Source organism: Delphinus delphis, chromosome 11 (assembly GCF_949987515.2).
Source record: "Delphinus delphis chromosome 11, mDelDel1.2, whole genome shotgun sequence".
Classification (NCBI taxonomy): domain Eukaryota; kingdom Metazoa; phylum Chordata; class Mammalia; order Artiodactyla; family Delphinidae; genus Delphinus; species Delphinus delphis.
The window spans coordinates 31,747,109-31,768,567 of record NC_082693.1 but is presented as its reverse complement, the minus strand read 5'-3'; the positions used below and the strand labels follow the sequence as shown (position 1 = coordinate 31,768,567).

Below are 21,459 nucleotides of genomic sequence, written 5' to 3'. Positions count from 1 at the left end.
CTTTGACTTAGTTTCTTCTTCTTCCTTTTCCTACATCCACGTTTATTTACCTCTCTATTTAACTTTTAATATTAAGCAGAAATCTTTTTTCTCTTTGCTTCCTTGTGAATACAGTCTCGATTTTTTGCTCAGATGTTCATTCCTCAAGGAAGATTTTTCCATCCTCAGATTTGTGGTAAATTTTATCACATTGAGCAATCATGGAAATGCCATATTATTTATTTAAGGGTAGACTTGTGACTCAGTTCTAGACAATATGGGAAAGATTTTCTGAGGGCCTTCTGGGAAAGGTCATTCATTTTAAGAATAAAGTTTCAAAAGAGAGAGACCCCTTCTTTCTCGGACATCATCAGGCCTCTTTGTAATAATTCCTAGCACTGCGGCAGCCATCTTGCAACCACAGAGAGCCTTAGATGAGCCTTAGAATGAACCTGATTCTGAGACCTCCCAAGTAGAGAAAGCTGGGGAGGGGGGAGGGGAAACTGGTCCTTGATTATATGTTTGAGACACTGATTTCACGAAAGACATAAGGCCTACCTATCTCTCAAGCAATTTTGAGTTGAGAGTTTGTTACTGACAGCTGAAAATATTCTAATAGATAAAAACTCTCTGTCCAGCTATTTAAATTTTTCTTTAACTAAAAGTAATGAATCCTTTTTTCCCTTGATCTCCTATTATATTAACAATAACTTTGGGCAACACCAACAACAATCTGCTATCTCTATTTCTGTATCAGACTGGTATGGGTTGTAGATACTTATACAATTATGCCAAGTGGTTCTCTGACAAATTTATTATCTGATCTCAGCTGGATTCTCAGTTTTGCTAGATAATTTTTTAAAAATCATATACACCTGGATGTCTAATAGATGTAGCATGAGGTAGCATACCAAAATTTGAACTCCTAATTATTTTCTCCAGTGATCTATTTTCAGTAGATGATTCTGTTAAGTAGATATTCTGTTGGCCATTTAAGTAGATGATTCCACTGGTTAATCTAAATTCCTAAGAGTTATGCCAATTCCTTTTTCACACCCCTTATCATCAGAAAATATTGTTAGGTCTTCTTCCAAATAAATACTGACTATAACTATTTCTCACTTCTTCTACTGTGACCACACTAGTCAAAGCTGACTTCTTCTCTTACTTGGACTATCACCTTTTGGCTACTATTTCCTGCCCTCCTTATTTTCTGATATTTACAGAGATTTTCCCCACAATTCACAAGATTTCTACTTCCTTCCAAGGAATAGCAAACATACAACTTGTATAATATAAATCTGATCATATCAGTCCACATTTTAAAATACTTCAGTAGTTTCTTGTCACACTTAGAGTAAATCCCAAAGTCCTTAAGCTTGTTATGATTCAGGTCCTATTTACCTCTCCAGACTCGTTGTGCCTACTCTCCCCATGGCTTGCTCGGCCCCAGTCACACTGGTCTCCTTGCTGGAACACTGAACATTCAAACCTACTCTTTGCTTGGGGCTTTTTAATGTTCTTGTAGAAATACTTTTCTTTCCAGATAACTGCATGGACAATTTCCTCACTTCATTTGATTTTCTTTTCCACCCTGTCAGAGCAGGATTTTCCTGCCACTCTTATTGAAAAACATGTTTTGAAAGGATACATGTACCCTAATGTCCATTGCAGCACTCTTTACAATAGCCAAGACATGGAAGCAACCTAAACGTCCATCAACAGATGAATGGGTAAAGAAGATGTGGTACATATATACCATGGAATATTACTCAACCATTAAAAAGAATGAAATCATGCCATTTGCAGCAACCTGGATGGACCTGGAGACTATCATCCTAAATGAAGTAAGTCAGACAGAGAAAGACAAATATCATATGATATCACTTATATGCAGAATCTAAAAAAAAAATATGATACAAATGAGCTTATTTACAAAACAGGAACAGACTCGCAAACTTAGAGAATGAATTTATGGTTACCGGGGGGAAGGGCAGAGGGGAGAGATAGACTGGGGGTTTGGGATTGACATGTACACACTGCTATGTTTAAAATAAAATGTCTTTCCATGGGACAAAAAAGAAAAAGAAAACATAGGCTCTAGCTCTCTTCCATCCCTCCTTACCCACCTGCCTCTGCTTTATTTTCTTCATACATTATCTCTACCTGACAAAATGTTATATATCAATAGATTGATTTTACCTCCTCCCTATAGTATGTAAGTTCTGTGTGGTTTGCTTAGAGAAATAAGACCTTCACCCACACTATTTTATGGAAGTTTTTCTCTTGATATTACCAATGATTTTATTATGGGCTGAATTTTACCCCTGAAAATTCATATGTTGAAGCCCTAATCCTTAGTACCTCATAATGTGACTGTATTGGGAGACAGAGTCTTTAAAGAGGTAATTAAGTTAAAATAGGTTATTGGGGTGGGCTCTAGTCCAATATGATTGGTGTTCTTATAAGAAGGGGAAATTAGAACACAGACCTACACAGAGGGAAGACCATGTGAGGACAGAGGGAGAAAATGGCCATCTACAAGCCAAAAAGAGAGGCCTCCAAAGAAGCCAAACCTGCCAACATCTTCATCTCAGACTTCTAGTCTTCAGAATTGAAAGAAAATACATTTCTGTTGTCTAAACAAGTCAGTGATACTTTGTTATGGCAGGCCTAGCCAACTAATACAGACCTATAAAATACCAAATTCAATAGTCTTTCTCCACTCTTCAATGTTGTCAACCCCCTTTTTAGTCTTACAACTTTGAAATAAATTATGTAAATTAGTATTTTTTAAAATACTATTTAAAAACAACAGAAAACACCTGTATACTTATCAGCAGGCAAACAAATATTGATAACATTGTTACCATCCTATAAGCTTCTTCCTGATTGCCCCTCACAACACTGTGCTGAATTTTGTGTTAATCATTCTCTTTTGGGGGAAGTTTTACAGGTCATATATGTACCTCTTTAAAGGTTGCTTTATTATATTCTTTTTGAACTTAATATAAATAAATTTACATTGTATCTATTATTCTATTACTTCTTGTTTATGTGCAATAAATATTTGAGAATTTTTATAACTGTTCATTATTTTGCTTAAAAATTAAACATATCGGGCTTCCCTGGTGGCGCAGTGGTTGAGAGTCCACCTGCCGATGCAAGGGACACGGGTTTGTGCCCCGGTCCGGGAAGATCTCACATGCCGCGGAGCAGCTGGGCCTGTGAGCCATGGCCACTGAGCCTGCGTGTCTGGAGCCTGTTCTCCACAACGGGAGAGGCCACAACAGTGAGAGGCCCACGTACCGCAAAAAAAATAAAAAATAAAAATAAAACATATCAATCTAGTGTCAATAACATTTAAATACAAGATTGAAAAATATTTGCTACAAATATGGCATGAAAATATTAAAAATCTTGCTTTATAAATTGGTCATAACAATTTAAAGAAAGTAATTAATAGTAAACAAAAAAAGAATATAAACAGAATTTCATAGAACTGAAACTAAGTAGCTATTAAATATAATATATTCATTGCAATAGTAATTAAATAATAAAAATTATGAGATAATATCTTTGCTTAATTAATGAAAAAATTTTGAATAGCAAAATGCTAGTTAAAACAAGACTTGTTTAATGATAAAATGTGGGCCTTGCTATTTGGATAGCAATTTGGCAATTGTCAAGTATTTGCCAAGTCTTTGAAAAGTCCTGCCCTTTAATCCTGTATTTCCACTTCTAGGAATCTTTTCTAAGAAAAACTTGGAAATTCAGAAAAAAGGTCTGTATACAATAATATCCATTATGATGTTATCATAATACTGAAAAAGGAAATATGGGGAGTGACTAAATATAATAGCCACATTGTTATCTGTGAGTCCTAGTGATCAGGTGATATTAATCATTATTTTCCATATCTTGGGCAAATCTCCCTTTCAGATATTTTCATGATATAGCTTTAATATCTTCAGCTTCTCTTATCCTATAATTTTAATGGTGCTTCTAATAATATGAATTTCTGTATCATGAAGTCAGTTTAGAAGTTAAAACATATTTATTTTCTCTCTTTTATTTAATTTAACTTTCCCTAAAAATCCATATTTAGCTTGGTTCTTCTTATTAGTTTTGATGTAAACCTACTTATTTTTGGAGAAGGACATATTTTTCTTGGAATTTCAGCACCATTCCTCTTGCTCCCTATGACCTCCTGACTATCTCTGAGGTAAAAATGTGAAAACAATATTTCCTAGATTCTCTTGACACTGAGAGGCACTAAGGGGGTGAACTGGGAGGTCATAGAAAAGCAGAAGCCACTGCTGCTCTGGCTGTGGTGGGCAGGACTGTGGGCCTCAGCTGATATCAAAGGAAGGTGGTGCCACTGCCTTTGGGATTCATCTGTGGATCCCCTACTTTGGGACTGCAAGCAGATGGAACACCAGTGGGGGTTTCTTTCAACTACTTTGCTTTTCTTAAAGCCAGCAGACATTCATTTTCACAGTTCTTGTAAAAGGTTTTCTTTTTTAAGACTCTAAATTAAATTATCCAGAGAGGTTTCATTTTTCCTGAAAGCTGCACCATCTTTCACTGACAGAAGAGAGAGAGGAAAGAATTTTATAGTATATGTGGGTCGATCCTGATTTTATTGGAAACTAGTTCAATCATTATAGAATTGATCAGAGATCTGTAATCTGTTGATTAAAGCTATTGACAGTCTAAGGGCTGCTTGTAAAATGGGTGAATTCCCTCCTCATCACCAACAGTGTTTAAGCTGATGTTGAGAGAGCATAAGTCATCAATGTCCTGCAGAGAATTCCAGCCCTTGAGAAGGAGTTGAACAAGATGATCTAGACATTTTCCTCCAGCAAGCCTATGAATACTTTTATAATATTTTTATCTCTAACTTTTATATTCCACCTGAAAATTTTTACAAGAAACATTCTAAAATGTACATTTTTACCCTCTGAATAGTATGTAATATCTTCTTTAGTCATTTATCCTCAAAAAGATCTTGTAATTTGCTTTGCTTTGCAGAGCAAGAAAAAAGTAAACTATCCTATATATCGATTCTTTCTGAAGAAGAATCTGCTTGTGCTGATTGGGCTTCATACTTTCTCTTTACTCACCAGCCCCACCAATTCCCCTTTTGTTCCACTCCAGTTTATTTTCTGCAGTATAGCAAAAATGATCTTAAATCAGATTGCATCACTCATCTCCTAAAGGCTCCTCGATGTTTTCCCATTGAACATAGAATAAGGTACAAACTTCTGACAAAAGCCTTTAAGGACGGGATGAGGGAGAGAGTTAAAATGAGAGGAGAAGGGTATGAGATGAGTCTGAGATGGAATCAAGACCGTTCATGGCTTTGCCCCTCTCATCTCTCCAACTCATCCCACACCACTATGTAATGGTCACACTGGTCTCCTTGAACATGTCAGGCTCCTTCCCGGTACCTGGCACTCTTAGCCCCACTTGAGGGGTCTGGCTAGTTCCTTTTCTTTAGGCTTCAGCCCAAACATTTCCTACTTAAAGGAGACTTGAACTGATCATCTCATTTAAATCAGTTTTACCTCTTTTATTCTCTATATTAGCCACTTATATTTTACTTATAATCCTTAATAAAGCTAAATATAAATGAACTTTATTATTTGGTGTTAGTTCTTTATTTTCCTGATATCTACTAGTTTTCTTATTTTTTTAAATTGATTTACAATGTTGTGTTAGCTGCTGGTGTATGGCAAAGTAATTCAGTTTTATATATATATAGTTTTATATTTTTTTCCATTATAGTTTATTACAAGAGACTGAACATAGTTCCCTGTGCTATACAGTAGTTACTTGTTGTTTATCTATTTTATATAGAGTACTGTGTATCTGTTAATCCGAAACTCCTAATTTATCCCTCCCCCACCCCCTTTCCCCTTTGGTAACCATAAGTTTGTTTTCTATGTCTGTGAGTCTTTTTCTGTTTTGTAAATAAGTTCATTTGTATCATATTTTAGAGTCCACATATAAGTGATATCATATGATATCTGTCTTTCTCTGTCTGACTTAGTTCACTTAGTATGATAATTTCTAGGTCTACCCATGTTGCTGCATGTAAGCTTCGGAAGGGCTTGCCAATTATTGTAACCAGTAACCTAGCAGAATGCCTGACATATTGTAGGTGTTCAGTAGATGTTTAATGAATGAATCAATTTCCTGGAGAGCAAAAGTATTATACAAATATGGACTATTTTAAGAGTAAGGTTTATTTATCAGAGGAAAATACTATTTGCACATTGTAACACTGAAGTATAGCTTTAGAGACTAAGACCAAATTTTATAAAACAAAATTATTTTGGTAGTAAGTAAATCTTGGAGTATTATTTTTAATTTTCCCTTCTATTTTTATAATGTATTCCACTGATTAATTTTCCTATCAAATTATGTCTGAATCTAAGTAAACAAATTATGTTGGGACTGTTGTGTGAATTTACTAGTAGCTAAAAAAACCATTGGGGAAGATTCAGGAGAACCTGAGTTAATTTAGATGCAGAGATGCCATCCATGGCCTGACAAAGTGGCAAAATCTGCTTCTAGAACTACTGCTTAAAGCTTCTGAAGGGTAAGTAAACCTCTGAGAATTCCCTTTGCTGGGAGTTCCTAGCCCTATCCATCAACTGCTGAAACAACCCTGAGTCATTCATAGAGCTACATTAACAATAATCAAGGCAGTCACTGTTCTAAGTCAAATTTAGAAATGCGAAAAAATATTAGTTTGTTCAGATAACTTCTCGTCCTTTTTCATGTTTTTTGTAAAACTAGGAGTGCTATACAGTTGGAAAGATTTTAAGTGTGTAGTCAGGACTGAATGGTAATAAAAGGAATTTATATTTTAGAGGTAATTTTCTTTTATTTTTTTTTATTTATTTATTTTTTTTTTTGCAGTACGTGGGCCTCTCACTGCTGTGGCCCCTCCTGCCGCGGAGCACAGGCTCCGTAGGCACAGGCCCAACGGCCATGGCTCACGGGCCCAGCCGCTCCACGGCATGTGGGATCCTCCCAGAGCAGGGCATGAACCCGTGTCCCCTGCATTGGCAGGCAGACTCTCAACTACTGCGCCACCAGGGAAGCCCTAGAGGTAATTTTAAATGTAAGCTACTTGTCAGCCTAGAAATACATAGGTTGAATTCACCCTCTTAAACTCTTGAATCCCACACAACATGTAGCAAAGTAAAGCAAAATATTTGGTAATTTCAAGATAGTTAGGGTGATAGCATTTCATGAATGATAATATCTGATTGTGTCATAATTACAAATACAAGACTTTAAAGTTATGATGATGGACCTACAAGAATGGCAAGCAACTGTAACATTATTGTCATATAATATACCATTCCAAAATTTTAGGTTAGTAGTTAATTTATTTATTGACATCTATTTTTCCGAATGATACAGGACATTTACAAAGTTACAGATTTGGGGATCACTTAATTATATAGCATCCTGTCATTAAAGAAGGCAGGATAAAGTAAACCTAAGACCACCATGCATATTACCCTCTCCTTCTATATACAGGCTATTGTACAAAATTAGATGCTCAAACTATTTTTGATTTTTGAAAATGCTTACCAAGGATATTTTGCAAAATTGCTGACATTAATTCTTTATGAATTTTAATTTCATAAAGCATGAATTAAATCTAAACATTCCGACTATCCTCTTGTTCCTTTTATACTACACTACTTACATGGGTAATGGAGAAAGGAGCATGTGAGTAATGGAATCAAACATCTAAAGGTTCCACCTAAAGACTGGGTTACTAGCCCTTTGTCTTCTGCTACTGGGAAGAAAGGACAAAGTGAAAAAAAAATGTGTTTTTCATCAGTATTGAAGTCAGTGGCTTTGGTTTTATATATATAGTTTAACTTAATAGCTTGGAGTTACCAAAAATAGTAGGTTAAATGTTTAGATTACATCATCTATGGTGACATGAGGATAAATTACAGATTTATTCAAAGACATGAAGTCAACAAAATAAATATATAGTACCTTTAAATCAAGTGGAAAAGATGCCTTGTTCTTTTAGAACCTACCCTAGACTTTACCACTACCCTTTTTCCAGTCCAGACCATCATCATCTTAATCCTTCTATGGCAATAACCTTGTAATTCATCTCCTTATATCTTACTCTCCTACTATATATATTTTCCATAATCACGAAAGTTATTTTTCAAGTGCAAATATCTTATCATATTACTCCCACCTTAAAGATTTCAAATGACTACTTTTTGCCCTCAGGAAGAAGTCCAGACTCTAAAATGTCCTTGAAAGTCTTCATTTGACTAAGATAGCTATAGTGTGTTTAAAACTAAAAGGAAAATAAAAGCTCAAAGTATGCACATTCACACATTAGTAATGAAATACACGCTTCTCTGTGGACATTTATTTATGACCAAAGGTCCTTGTTAATCTATGTTCTAACATTTGTAAGTGAATATGTCATAAACTAAATTAATTTATTAAAATTTATATTTAGAATATTGTAGCTATCTTCACCAGATTCTTAATTTAACTCACAATGATCTATAAAACAAAAGATTCTTAAAAGACAATATAGAATGTATTAGACATAGTATGTTTGTGACGAAACATTTACAGTATTATGTTTGCCTCACTGTGAGCTATAAACATCTGATAGGGAACAATTTATTAAGACAGCAGCTGACAGTGTTCAGGTCAGAGATAAGTGGAGTTACAGATTACCATGTCTAATAAATTTTCTAGAATATCTCTAAGTCTTAATCTTTGTAAGAATCAAACTTGTGGATGAGTATGTCATAATGTAAATCACGTACCCAATGGGAAAGCATTATCAACATTCTAGACATCTAAATTATAGTTTAAGTTGCCAAATTATTCTTACTCTATACAGAAATCATGAATTTATTCAAGAATTATTTGTTAAAACCCTGTTATGTGCCAGATATGTCCTCTGAGTGCTGGGGATTCAAGGGTTGAACAAGGCAGGCAAGAACTTGCCTCCTCAGAGCTTACATTCAAGTAAAGATAAAGATAGACAATAAACAGTATAAATTAATAAGATAATTCTAAATAGCTATAAATATTATGAATAAATTTTAAAAGTGACATGATATGACAAAACATTGGAGTAGAGGGCTATCTTACATTGATGGCTGTATAATAATTCTTCATTGAGAAGGTGACATCTGAGCAGAAACAAAAATGACAAGAATGACCTGCTGTGCCAAGATCCAGAGAATCCCAGGCAGCAGCAAGAAAAAGTACAGGTGATTAAAGGTAATACGAACAATGTTGGTATGTTCAAGAAGCAAAAAGAGGTCAATGGACCAAGGGTGAAATCAATTAACTGAGGGGAGAGAGTTTGGCAGGGCCAGATTATAAAGGTAGGTGGTGAGGAATTTAGATTTCATTTTATAGGATATCTTTCTAAGAGGAAAGTTATATGATTTGACATGTTTGAAAGGATCAGTCTGGCTGCTGCATAGGGAATGGACTATAGGAAGTCAAAACTGGCAGCCTAAAAAAATTTTTAGAATTGTCATAGAGCCAGCGAGGAATGATTGTGATGTGGACTTGAAGGCATGTGGAAATGTACAAATGGTAGTACATTTTAAGTATGTAAACTATGCCTCACATATTTTAGGCATTTAATGTATATTTGTTGAATGAATGAATCAATGAATGGACAGCATAATGTTATAAATATGAAAATGTAGCAGTGTATTATATTCATGGCTACATATTTTAGGCATGAAAACTGAAACAAATGAAAGTACTGGGAATCTTTTAAACTTATGAGAAAGCTTAAAATTTTCATTTGTATTTAAATGCTTTTCTCACTACAAATAATTTAAAAAATTTGAAAATAAATCCAAACTTAAATGAGAAAATTCTAGAATGGTGCTATTCACCAAACATCTGACATTTCCTAATGTTAATTCTACAGTTTTTTTTTTTTTGTACAGTTATGGTCAGATTGAGATAAATAATAGAAATTCTGCATTAATAAGAATATTTTCCATTATTTAGCAAAAAAAGAGGAAACTATGTTTGAGGTTTCTAAAAAACCATACTCTGTGTCTTCTGCACATGGGCTGTTTACACTGGGCAATCAGACTATAAACTTGGTGTGCTGCAGCTGGTCCATACTACCTTCCAAAAGGCAACCATCACATTTTAAGGAAGTTTAAGTTAGTTGTTGAAAACACTGTTATTAAAATTGAAATTATGTAAACTTATTAGTTAAATGAAAAAGTTTAAAACAAAGGTAGTAAATATTCAGTCTCTTCACTTCGTAATTATTTACTACATTTTAATTGTCTTCAGTGCTCTTGAGGTTATGCCTGTTGCGTCTGTATGGTGACAATCCTATCACAGTGTGCTCCTAACCACTTCTTTCCAACTCCACATTTAGTGACATCATGTGGGAAGCTTGAAATCGGACATGATGAAATATTTGCATCACAAAAATTGGCAAACACTATAAACCAGGGCTTCCTCCTACCCAGGAGAGTCAATTGTTTAACATTTACCAGCACACCACTAATGTACTAATGCTACTGTCACTGCTACAGCATCTGTCCCTGCTAAGAACTTCTATAGTCTAAATTCCAGAAACTACGTTCTGCTTTGCATTAGGAATGAATCAAGGGTAAAAATGAAGAGAGCAACAGTGTTCCACTGCTGGCTTTTAGACAGGGAAGGTCAGTGTTCAAAAGTACTTTACTTAGTTCGTTTGCATTTTACCACCCTCAAAATAATGTCCACATTTGCCTCTCATTTCCTTTTGTGAAACAGCCCTGCTAAGTGTGAAACTATGGAAGCTGTGTGTTATCAAATTTCAAAATTTAGAAAAAGTTTCAAAGATAAAAAGATGCCATTTTCTCCTATTAAAATAGTGATGACTTTAAAGAAAGAGACTAATGTTGGAATGGTGCAACATTAGTACTCATACACAATGATAATAGGAATATAAGTTGATAAATATTTTAAAATAAATTTTGAAATATAGAAGTAAAACTCTTTAACTTATTGTTTAAATTTAACCTGCAGAAAGATTATTTAAATTTAACCTGCAGAAATATTTATAAAAATGCACTCAAAATAGTGTTATTTATGATAGGAAAAACTGAAATGGGTAGATAACTTTTGTACATTTGTTTGAGAGAATATTATGTATAATTTTAAATAAAATGCATAAAGTTTTCAATGACATGGGAGATGTTCATAGAACATAATTGATAAAATTTGGATATGACACAATATATTAAATCACATGAAACTATATATGTATATAGGGTAACTAAAAGTAAATTCCACTGAACATTAGTTAAGCAGTTAGTGTTTGGAATATGACTATTTTCTTTTCCTTTCATATTTTCGCAATTTTCTAAAAAGACATAATAATACTGTCTAAACTAAAAGTATTTTCAATGTAAATAATTTGAATTTATAAGAAAACCTAAAATTTCCATTTGTATTTACATGCTTTCTCACTGTAAATAATTTAAATAATTTGCAAATAAATCCAAACATATTTTTAAAAAGTCTAGAATAGTACTATTCACCTAACATCTGACATTTCCTAATGTTAATTCAACAGTTTCTTTGCATAACCATGATTGGACAAAAAACACCGGAATTGTTTCAAAGGGTTTTTATTTTAGGTTCATATGTAACATATTCACCTATTTAGCTATAAATCACCAAATTTTCTTCTAAATCAATTATTGCCATCTTTGCTTTAGCATATTCTAGCACTTCATAGTCTCATAAAATTCTCAAAATGACCTCAATTTTAATTCAGTATAATTAAACTATACCATGCATACAGCGTGAGTGAAAATATCAAAATTTTTAAAATTAGTAGAGTTCTACAGGAAGAAATAACTGCCTTAAATATTTGTTTCAAATTAACCAATGCTGTGAGAAATAATTAGAGTCTGCAGAAAAGGAATAGCTATACTGAGACAAATAGACATACTGGTAAAGGAAGGAACTATCATCTACTGTCTTTCTATCTTATTATATTAATATGTGTAAGATAAAGAAAAGGGGGTGAGAAGAATACTGATAGTTGTCCAGTGAATTTCCTTTTGATATAAGAGAATTTTGGATATTATTATCTAATGATCTAGTATTATGTACCATTTTAATGCATTATGGTATTTTAATTGTGCTTTGCTGTCCAGATAATAACCAATAGGTATCTGATAGGTTGCAAATGTACTTTGTGACTCATAAAGGGAGAAGTTTCAAGTTTCAGGGCATCCTTACCATTTCAAATCTCCTTACAAATGATACTGATATTAGTGTGAATATCAGTCCCACATTTACCCTTGAGAAGTCATATGGGCCTAGAACTTACGAGTACTTAATTAAAACGTGCCTTAAATGATTGGCTTACCTGAAATTTTGACTTGAGACACCACTCCATCTCCTCCATCACTGTGTGCACGAACCTCTACAACATATTCTCCATCCCTGGGGATTGGGACTTCTATGGAGTGTTTATGAGTTGAATACAGCTTGCCATCATGCTGGCCATCAGGTCTATAGAGTACCTTTAAAAGTTTCAAAATATTTATGTTTAATAAATTGGCAATAAGGAGTCAATGCCCTAACATTAAAACCAGAATAAAAACGCTTATACTTTTATTAATTAAAAAAAAATCTTAGGGAACTGTGTGTAATACTAGCTGGAAAATTCATGTTATTTTTAATTCACAGAAATTGATTTCATGTATTTTTAGGGTGATCCAAGAGGATGCATCTTAAGCATCTAAATTTTATTTTTTGAAATTACCAAAATAGAGAGAATGTGTCTTTTTATGAAAAAGGTAAAAAAATGAGGGCTCTTTCAATATATTAAATTAGTCTAAAAATTGCCTAGTAATTAAAATTTTTTCACACTGTTTCTAAAAGTTAGTGTTGACTGAAAAATGTGATAGTGTGATATAGAGAATATATAGAAATAACCTTTTTTTCCATTTTTGTTCATTTACAGAGGGTACCTCATACATCAAAGAATTCACTGTGTGCTTGGTGACACTATCTTAATCATTGTCAAACAAAAATGGATTCTTTCTTTCTCTCTTTTTTAAACACCAATTATTCTAACAACTCTATTCTTTAAAGCAGTTATTCTATCTTGCTCATTTGACATAGTATTTTTCTAGAATTCACTGAAGATCTTTTCTCATTTCAAAATTTATCATGTCATCTGATTCTGCTTCACAGCTAGAATAAAAGAGAGCTGGATGGGTTTTGGCAAAAAAAAAAAAAAAAAAAAAAAAACATCAGTCACTCTTTGTAAGAATGAAGCTTGTGTGGGAAATAATCTAGTAATCTTTTATATACCTTATATCCTGTCACTGTGGATTCATTTGACAGTGCAACCACATGATCCCAGGTGATTATGTAGCGTGAACCAGACCTTACGGAACTGATGATCCTTGGAGGCTGGCTTGGAGCTGTGAAAGTAATAACATGCAACTGATAGTCACCATATCCAATTTCAATTCTGCAAGCTGTATCACATTGGGAATTATAATACTGATAATGACGTGACAACAACAATGGCTAATTCTGATTTTGTACTGTTTGCCTGGCACTATGGTATGCACTTTACATCCATGGGTTCATTTAATGCACTGGGACCCTGGGAGGTAGGTAATAAAATGATCTCTTATTCTCTTCTCATCAACCTTCATTTGGATGTCTCTCTCCACCAGTCTTTTTCTTTTTCTTTTTTTTTTTTTTGCAATATGTGGGCCTCTCACTGTTGTGGCCTCTCCCGTTGAGGAGCACAGGCTCCGGACGCGCAGGCTCAGCGGCCATGGCTCACGGGCCCAGGCGCTCCGCAGCATGTGGGATCCTCCTGGACCGGGGCACGAACCCGCGTCCCCTGCATCGGCAGGCTGACTCTCAACCACTGCGCCACCAGGGAAGCCCCTCCACCAGTCTTTTGAAACTTCTGTTTTCAAGGTCTTCAATCATCTCCACTTGGCCAAATCTAATGTCACTTTTTTATTCTTTTAAAACTTAGCATCTTTGCAGTATTTCACAGAGTTGACCTTCCAATTCTTTCTTGAATATCTTTTCTTAAATTTCATAATCTCTTATAATCTTTCCTCCTATCTCTCAGGTTCTTCCTTCTCATTAATCATCCTTTGCTAGCTCCATGTCCTCTCCCCAGTTTCCAAATGGTGGAATGACTTAGGACTTGATTCTGAGCACACTCCTCTCCTCTATATATGAATCTTCTTTAAACCTCTCACCTGGGCCCATGGTTTTGAGTACACACAATTTTATCTCAAGCTCGTCTCTCTCTCGACCTCTAGACATGTATGTGCAACTTCCTATCTCCTCCTAAATGTCTAAAAGGTTTCTCAAATGCAATATAATCAAGACAGAACATTTACTATGTACCCCCAAATCTGTCTTTCTGTGAGACTTTACCATATTTACTAAATGGTACAACCAAACCCCCAATTTCTCAAGCCAAAATCGATTCAGTCTTCCATTCCATTTATTGCCAACATCCAAATTAGCTGCAAATTTTCAACTCTGCCTGCTGAAAATTTTCCACTTCTTTCTATCTCCATTATCACCTAATGCTGGCTACCAACGTTTCTTCCTCAAATACTAAAAAAGGTCTCCTAATTTGCTATTCTGCTTTCACTTTTATTCCACCAATATGCATTGTCTACCCAGAATAATTTAAAAAAACCATAAATTAGATATCACTCTCTGCCTTACTATCTTCCAATGATTTCTTATCACACTTAGAAAGAATTTAAACTCCTTACTATGATGTATAAGACCCTTCTTATTATGACTCCAGCACACTTCTTCCTCCTCAACTCAGAGCCTATGCTCTGGAACTATTGGCCTTTCTACAAGTAAAGCATACCGCACTCTTTTCATATAAAGGCTTTGTGCTAGTTATTTTATCTGCCTGATAGAATCTCCTCTGCAAAGACTTCCTTCTTATTACTCATATCCTAGGTCAAATGTCATCTTCTCTAAGAGGATATTCCCAACCATCAGATTCGAATTTGGCTCCCACCCAGGCAGTTTTAAATTGTATTATCTGTTTATTTATTGTATTTTATTTATTACTTAATTCTAATTGAAGTGTAGTTGATTTACTATATTATATTACTTTCAGGTGTACAACAGTGATTCAATATTTTTATTGATTCTACCGCTTTAGAAGTTACAAAATATTGGCTATATTCCCTATGCTGTACAATATAGCCTTGCAGTTCATTTATTTTATATATAGCAGTCTGTACCTCTTAATCCTACCCCTATTTTACTCCACCCCCTTTCCCTCTCTGCACTGGCAACCACTGGTTTGTTCCCTGTATCTGTGAGTCTGCTTCTATATTGTTATGTTCGTTCATCTGTTTTATATTTTATTCCACATGTAAGTGCTAGCATTAAGTATTTGACTTTGTCTGACTTACTTCACTAAGCACAATACCCTCCAGGTCCAACCACATTGTTGCAAATGGCAAAATTTCATTCCTTCTTTAATGGCTGATTAATACTCCATTGTATATATATATACCACAACTACTTTGTCCCTTCATCTATTGATGGACATTTAGGTTGCTTCCATATCTTGGCTGTTATAAATAATGCTATGAAGGCTGGAGTGCATGCATCTTTTCAAATTAGTGTTTTTATTTTCTTCAGATATATATCTAGGAGTGGAATTGCTGGATTTAAGTTTTTTGAGGACCTTCATATCACTTACCATAGTGGCTGCATCAATTTACATTCCAACCAATGATATACTAGGGTTCCCTTTTCTTCACATCCTTGCCAACATTTGATATTTGCAGTATTTTTGATGACAGCCATTCTGACAACTGTGAGGTGATAACTCATTGTGGTTTTGATTTGACTTGGTCAGTGATTAGTGATGTTGAGCATCTTTTCATGTGCCTATTGGCCATCTGTATGTCTTTTTGGAAAAATGCCTATTCAGATCTTCTGCCCATTTTTTTAATGGGTTGTTTGTTGTTTTGATATTGAGTTAAATGAGCTGTTTACATATTTTTGATATTAGTTGCTTATCTGTCATATAATATGCACATATTTTCTCCCACTCAGTAGGTTATCTTTTCATTTTTTCAATGATTTCCTTTGTTGAGCAAAAACTTTTAGGTTTAATATGGTTCCATTTGTTTATTTTTGCTTTTGTTTCCTTTGCCTAAGGAAACAGACCCCAAAAAATGTCAAATAGTATTCAGCCTATCTTTTCTTATAGGAATTTTATGGTTTCTGGTCTTACATTTAGCTCTTTAATCCATTTTGAGCTTATTTTTGGATATGGTATTAAGAAAATCTTCTAATTTCATTCTTTTGCATGTATCTATCCAGTTTTCCCAGTACCACTTATTGAAGAGACTGTCTTTTCCCCTTTGTACACTCTTTTTTTTTTTTTTGTGGTACGTGGACCTCTCACTGTTGTGGCCTCTCCCGTTGCGGAGCACAGGCTCCGGACGCGCAGGCTCAGCAGCCATGGCTCACGGGACAAGCCACGCTGTGGCATGTGGGATCTTCCCAGACTGGGGCACGAACCTGTGTCCCCTGCATCAGCAGGCGGACTCTCAACCACTGCGCCACCAGGGAAGCTCCTCCTCTTTGTATACTTTTGTTTCCTTTATCATATATTAATCGACTATAAGAACATGAGTTTATCTCTGGGCTCTCTATTCTGTTCTATTGACCTATGTGTCTGTATTGTGCCACTACCATGCTGTTTTGATTACTGTAGCTTTGTAGTATAGTCTGAAGTCAGCAAGCATGGTACCTCCAGCTCTGATTCTTCATTCTCAAAATTATTTTGGCCACTCAGGGTATTTGTGGTTCCATAAAATTTTAGAATTATTTCTTCTAGTTGTGTGAAAATGTCATGGGTATTTTGATACAAATTTGCATTAAATCTTCTCTATTGATTTGTTTTGGTCTGAATTTTATTTATTTCCTCTCTTATCTTTATTATTTCCTTCTTTCTGTTGATTTTAGGCTCTGTTTCCTCTTCTTTTTCTAATTCCTTTAGATGGTAGTTTAAGTTGTTTATTCAGATAGTTCTCCTTTCTTCAGGTAGGCCTGTATGGCTACGAACTTCCCTCTTAGAACTACTTTTGCTGTGTCCCATAGATTTTGAAAAGCTGTGTTTTTATTTTCATTTGTCTCTAGGTATTTTCTGATTTTCTCTTTGATTTCCTTCATTGACCCATTGGTTTTTCAGTAGTATGCTTTTTAGATCCTTAGGTTTATGTTTTTCCCATTTTTCTTCCTGTAATTGTTTTCTAGTTTCATACCATTTTCACTATAAAAGATGATTGATATAATTTTTATCCTCTTAAGTTTTTTGAGATTTGTTTTTTGGCCTAGCATGTGATCTACTCTGGGAAGCATGCCATTTGAACTTGAAAGAAATGTGTACTCTGCTGTTTTTGGGTGGAATGTTCTATAGATATCTATTAAGTGCAACTGGTCTAATGTGTCATTTAAGGCCACTGTTTCTTTTTTTTTTAATCTTTTTTTTTAACATTGTTATTGGAGTATAATTGCTTTACAATGTTGTATTAGTTTCTGCTGTATAACAAAGTGAATTAGCTATATATATACACATATATCCCCATATCCACTCCCTCTTGTGTCTCCCTCCCACCCTCCCTTCTCCACCCCTCTAGGTGGTCACAAAGCACCGAGCTGATCTCCCTGTGCTATGCAGCTGCTTCCCACTAGCTATCTATTTTACATTTGGTAGTGTATATATGTCAATGCCACTCTCGCACTTCATCCCAGCTTATGCTTGCCCCTCCCTGTGTCCTCAAGTCCATTCTCTATGTCTGAGTCCTTATTCCTGTCCTTCCCCTAGGTTCTTCAGAATCATTTTTTTTTTTTTTTTTGGATTCCATATATATGTGTTAGCATACGGTATTTGTTTATCTCTTTCTTTTTTTTTTTTTTTTTGCGGTATGCGGGCCTCTCACTTCTGTGGCCTCTCCTGCTGCGGAGCACAGGCTCCGGACATGCAGGCTCAGCAGCCACGGCTCACGGGCCCAGCCGCTCCACGGCATGTGGGATCTTCCCAGACCAGGTCACGAACCTGTGTCCCCTGCATCGGCAGGCGGATTCTCAACCACTGCGCCACCAGGGAAGCCCTGTTTTTCTCTTTCTGACTTACTTCACTCTGTATGACAGGCTCTAGGTCCATCCACCTCACTACAAATAACTCAATTCCGTTTCTTTTTATGGCTGAGTAATATTCCATTGTATATATGTGCCACATCTTCTTTATCCATTCATCTGTTGATGGACACTTAGGTTGCTTCCATGTTCTGGCTATTGTAAATAGTGCTGCAATGAACACTGGGGTGCATGTGTCTTTTTGAATTATGGTTTTCTCAGGGTATATGCCCAGTACTGGGATTTCTGGGTCATATGGTAGCTCTATTTTTAGTTTTTTAAGGAACCTCCATACTCTTCTCCATAGTGGCTGTATCAATTTACATTCCCACCAACAGTGCAAGAAGGTTCCCTTTTCTCCACACCCTCTCCAGCATTTATTGTTTGTAGATTTTTTTGATGATGAAGGCCACTGTTTCTTTATTGATAATCTGTCTGGATAATCTACCCATTGATGTAAGTGGGATGTTAAAGTTCCCTACTGTTATTGTATTAGTGTCAATTTCTCCCTTTATGTCTGTTAATATTTGATTTATATGTTTAGGTGCATACATGATAACAAATGTTATACCCTTTTCTTGTATCACTTCCTTTACCATTTCATTATATTATGCACTTCTCTATCTTTGTTATAGACTGTATCTGTTATGAGTATTGCTACCTCAGCTTTCTTTTAGTTTCCATTTGCATGAATCTCTTTCCATCTCCTCACTTTCAGTCTCTGTGTGTCTTTAGCTCTGAAGTGAGTCTCTTGTAAGTAACAGATAGATGGGACTTTTTCCCTATTTAATCAACCACTCTGTGTCTTTTAATTGGAGCATTTAGTGTATTAACATTTGAAGTGATTATTGATAGATATATACGTATTGCCATCCTGTTACTTGTTTTCTGGTTGTTTTGTAGTTGTCTTTTAGTTTCTTCCCTTGTGGTTTGATTTTCTTTATTGGTGTGCTCGTGTTCCTTTCTCTCCAGTTTTTGTGTATCTATAATTGTGGGTTTTGACTTGTAGTTACCATGGAGTCCATATATGTTGACCTACAACTATAACTACTTGTTTTAAACTGATAATCATTTAAATTCAAACACATTCTAAAAGATCTACTTTTTAAACTCCCCTCCACAAATTTTCTGTTTTGATGTCATATTTTGCTTCTTCATGTTTATCCTTTAAAAGTCTATTGTGGTTATAGTTGATTTTACAATTTTTGTTTTTTAATCTTCATAGTTGCTTATTTAAGTGGTGATCCACAGCCTTTACTATATATTGGCTCTTACTAGTAGGGTTTTTTCTTTCATATCAACTCTTACTACTTGTTGTAACCTTTTCTTTTCCACTTAGAGAAGACCCTCTAAAATTTTTTGCAAGGTTGGCTTTGTATTGATAAACTCTTTTAGTTTTTGCTTCTCCTATCTCTCCTTCAATTCTGAATGATAACCTTGCTGAGTAGAGTACCCTAGTTTGTAGGTTTTTCCCTTTCAGCACTTTAAATATATTATGCCACTCCCTTCTGGCCTGCAAAGCTTCTGTAGAAATATCAGCTAATAGCCTTATGGGGGTTCCCTTGTAAGTGATTCTTTGTTTTTCTCTTGCTGCCTTTAGAATTCTCTCCTTATCTTTAACTTTTGCCATTTCTTTATGATACATCTTGGGTCTCTTTGGGTTCATCTTGTTTGGGATCCTCTGTGCTTCCTGTATCTGGATATCTGTTTCCTTCTTCAGGTTTGGGAAGTTTTCAGCCATCATTTCATCAAATACACTTTTGACCCCCTTCTCTCTTCTTCTGGGACCCGCATAATAAAAATGTTAGTATGGGGGCTTCCCTGGTGGCGCAGTGGTTAAGAATCTGCCTGCCAATGCAGGGGACACGGGTTTGAGCCCTGGTCTGGGAAGATCCCACATGCCGCGGAGCAACTAGGCCTGTGAGCCACAACTACTGAGCCTGCACGTCTGAAGCTTGTGCTCTGCAACAATAGAGGCCGCAACAGTGAGAGGCCCATGCACCAAGACGAAGAGTGGCCCCTGCTTGCTGCAACTAGAGAAAGCCCTCTCACAGAAACAAAGACCCAACACAGACAAAAATAAATAAATAAATTTAAAAAAATGTTAGTATGCTTGATATTGTCACAGAGGTCCCTTAAACTGTTCTCAATTTTTTAAAATATGTTTTTCTTTTGCTGTTCTGATTGGATTATTTCCATTATTCTATCGTCCAGATTGCTTATGTGTTCTTCTGTATCATGTAGTCAGCTGCTAATTCCATCTAGTGTTTTTCATTTCAGTTATTGCATTCTTCAGTTGTGACTTGTTCTTTTTAACATTTTCTAATTCCTAGTTAAGATCTTCACTGTCTTCATCTATTCTTTTCCCAAGTTCAGTTAGCATTCTTATTACTAATGCTTTAAACTCTTTATCTCTGCTTCATTAGTTGTTTTTTTACAGAGGTTCTTTTCTTTCTCTTTTGTTTGAAACTAATTTCTCTGTCTTCATATTTAACTTTCTCAGTCTCTTTGAAATTAGGTGAAACATTTAACTATTCAGTTCTTGAAGGAGTGTTCTTGTGTTGTAGTGCCCCTACCAATCTCTGTGTGTCCAGTGGCTTTGGTGGGAGAACTGGATCTGAAGTGAGCATGGGTCACATCTCCTCTTACAGTGTGCTGGTAACTATCATTCTGCTGGAATGTGGGGCTGGAGACAGAAGGACTAGATCCAGAGCCAGATGTGTACTGGAGCTTCTCCTATGCTCAGTGGCCATCACCATCTTACTGGGGGCAGTTTTGAGTCCCAAGGTGCTGGAGCAGAAGCCCTGAGGTTCAGGTCTAAGCTGGTTCCATTCCCTCTAAATGTGTCTTCTCCCTCCCCACAGCAACAGAATCATTGCCTCAGAGGGGAGCAGTGCTAGAGCAAGGGGGCCAGAGTGGGTGCCCAGTGCAGGCCAGAGCATGTGATAAGACAGTCCTGGCAAGCCAGTCAGAGCTTGAGATAGCTCCCAATTCGGAGCCTCTGTGAGCACAAGTAATGGCTGCCCTTGCCCCATTCAGAGGCAGTGCTGTTTCTTTTCCAGTTCCTTCCCCCATAACTGCACACTCTCCTTGGCAATGTAGCCTTTGTCCTATCTGGGAACTTTTCTAAAGAAGGCAACTGGTGCAGATTGGGACACATGCTGGGAAAGCCCAAGGAAAGCCATCAGAGGATTTTCAATCTGATTTCTCTCTCTTGTTACCAGGAGTAAGCAACTG

The 21,459-nt window shown here is 35.7% G+C and overlaps 1 protein-coding gene across 1 annotated transcript in view; it reads right to left on the bottom strand.

The window, feature by feature from the left end:
- Positions 1–21,459, bottom strand: part of CNTN1 (contactin 1) — a 232,829-nt gene that overhangs the window by 32,703 nt on the left and 178,667 nt on the right. Inside the window, exons 22-23 of the mRNA XM_060024589.1 lie at positions 13,366–13,478; positions 12,413–12,569 (exon numbers count right to left, since the gene is read on the bottom strand). Coding sequence (XP_059880572.1) covers positions 12,413–12,569; positions 13,366–13,478 — 270 coding nt within the window. The remainder of the gene's footprint in view (positions 1–12,412; positions 12,570–13,365; positions 13,479–21,459) is intronic.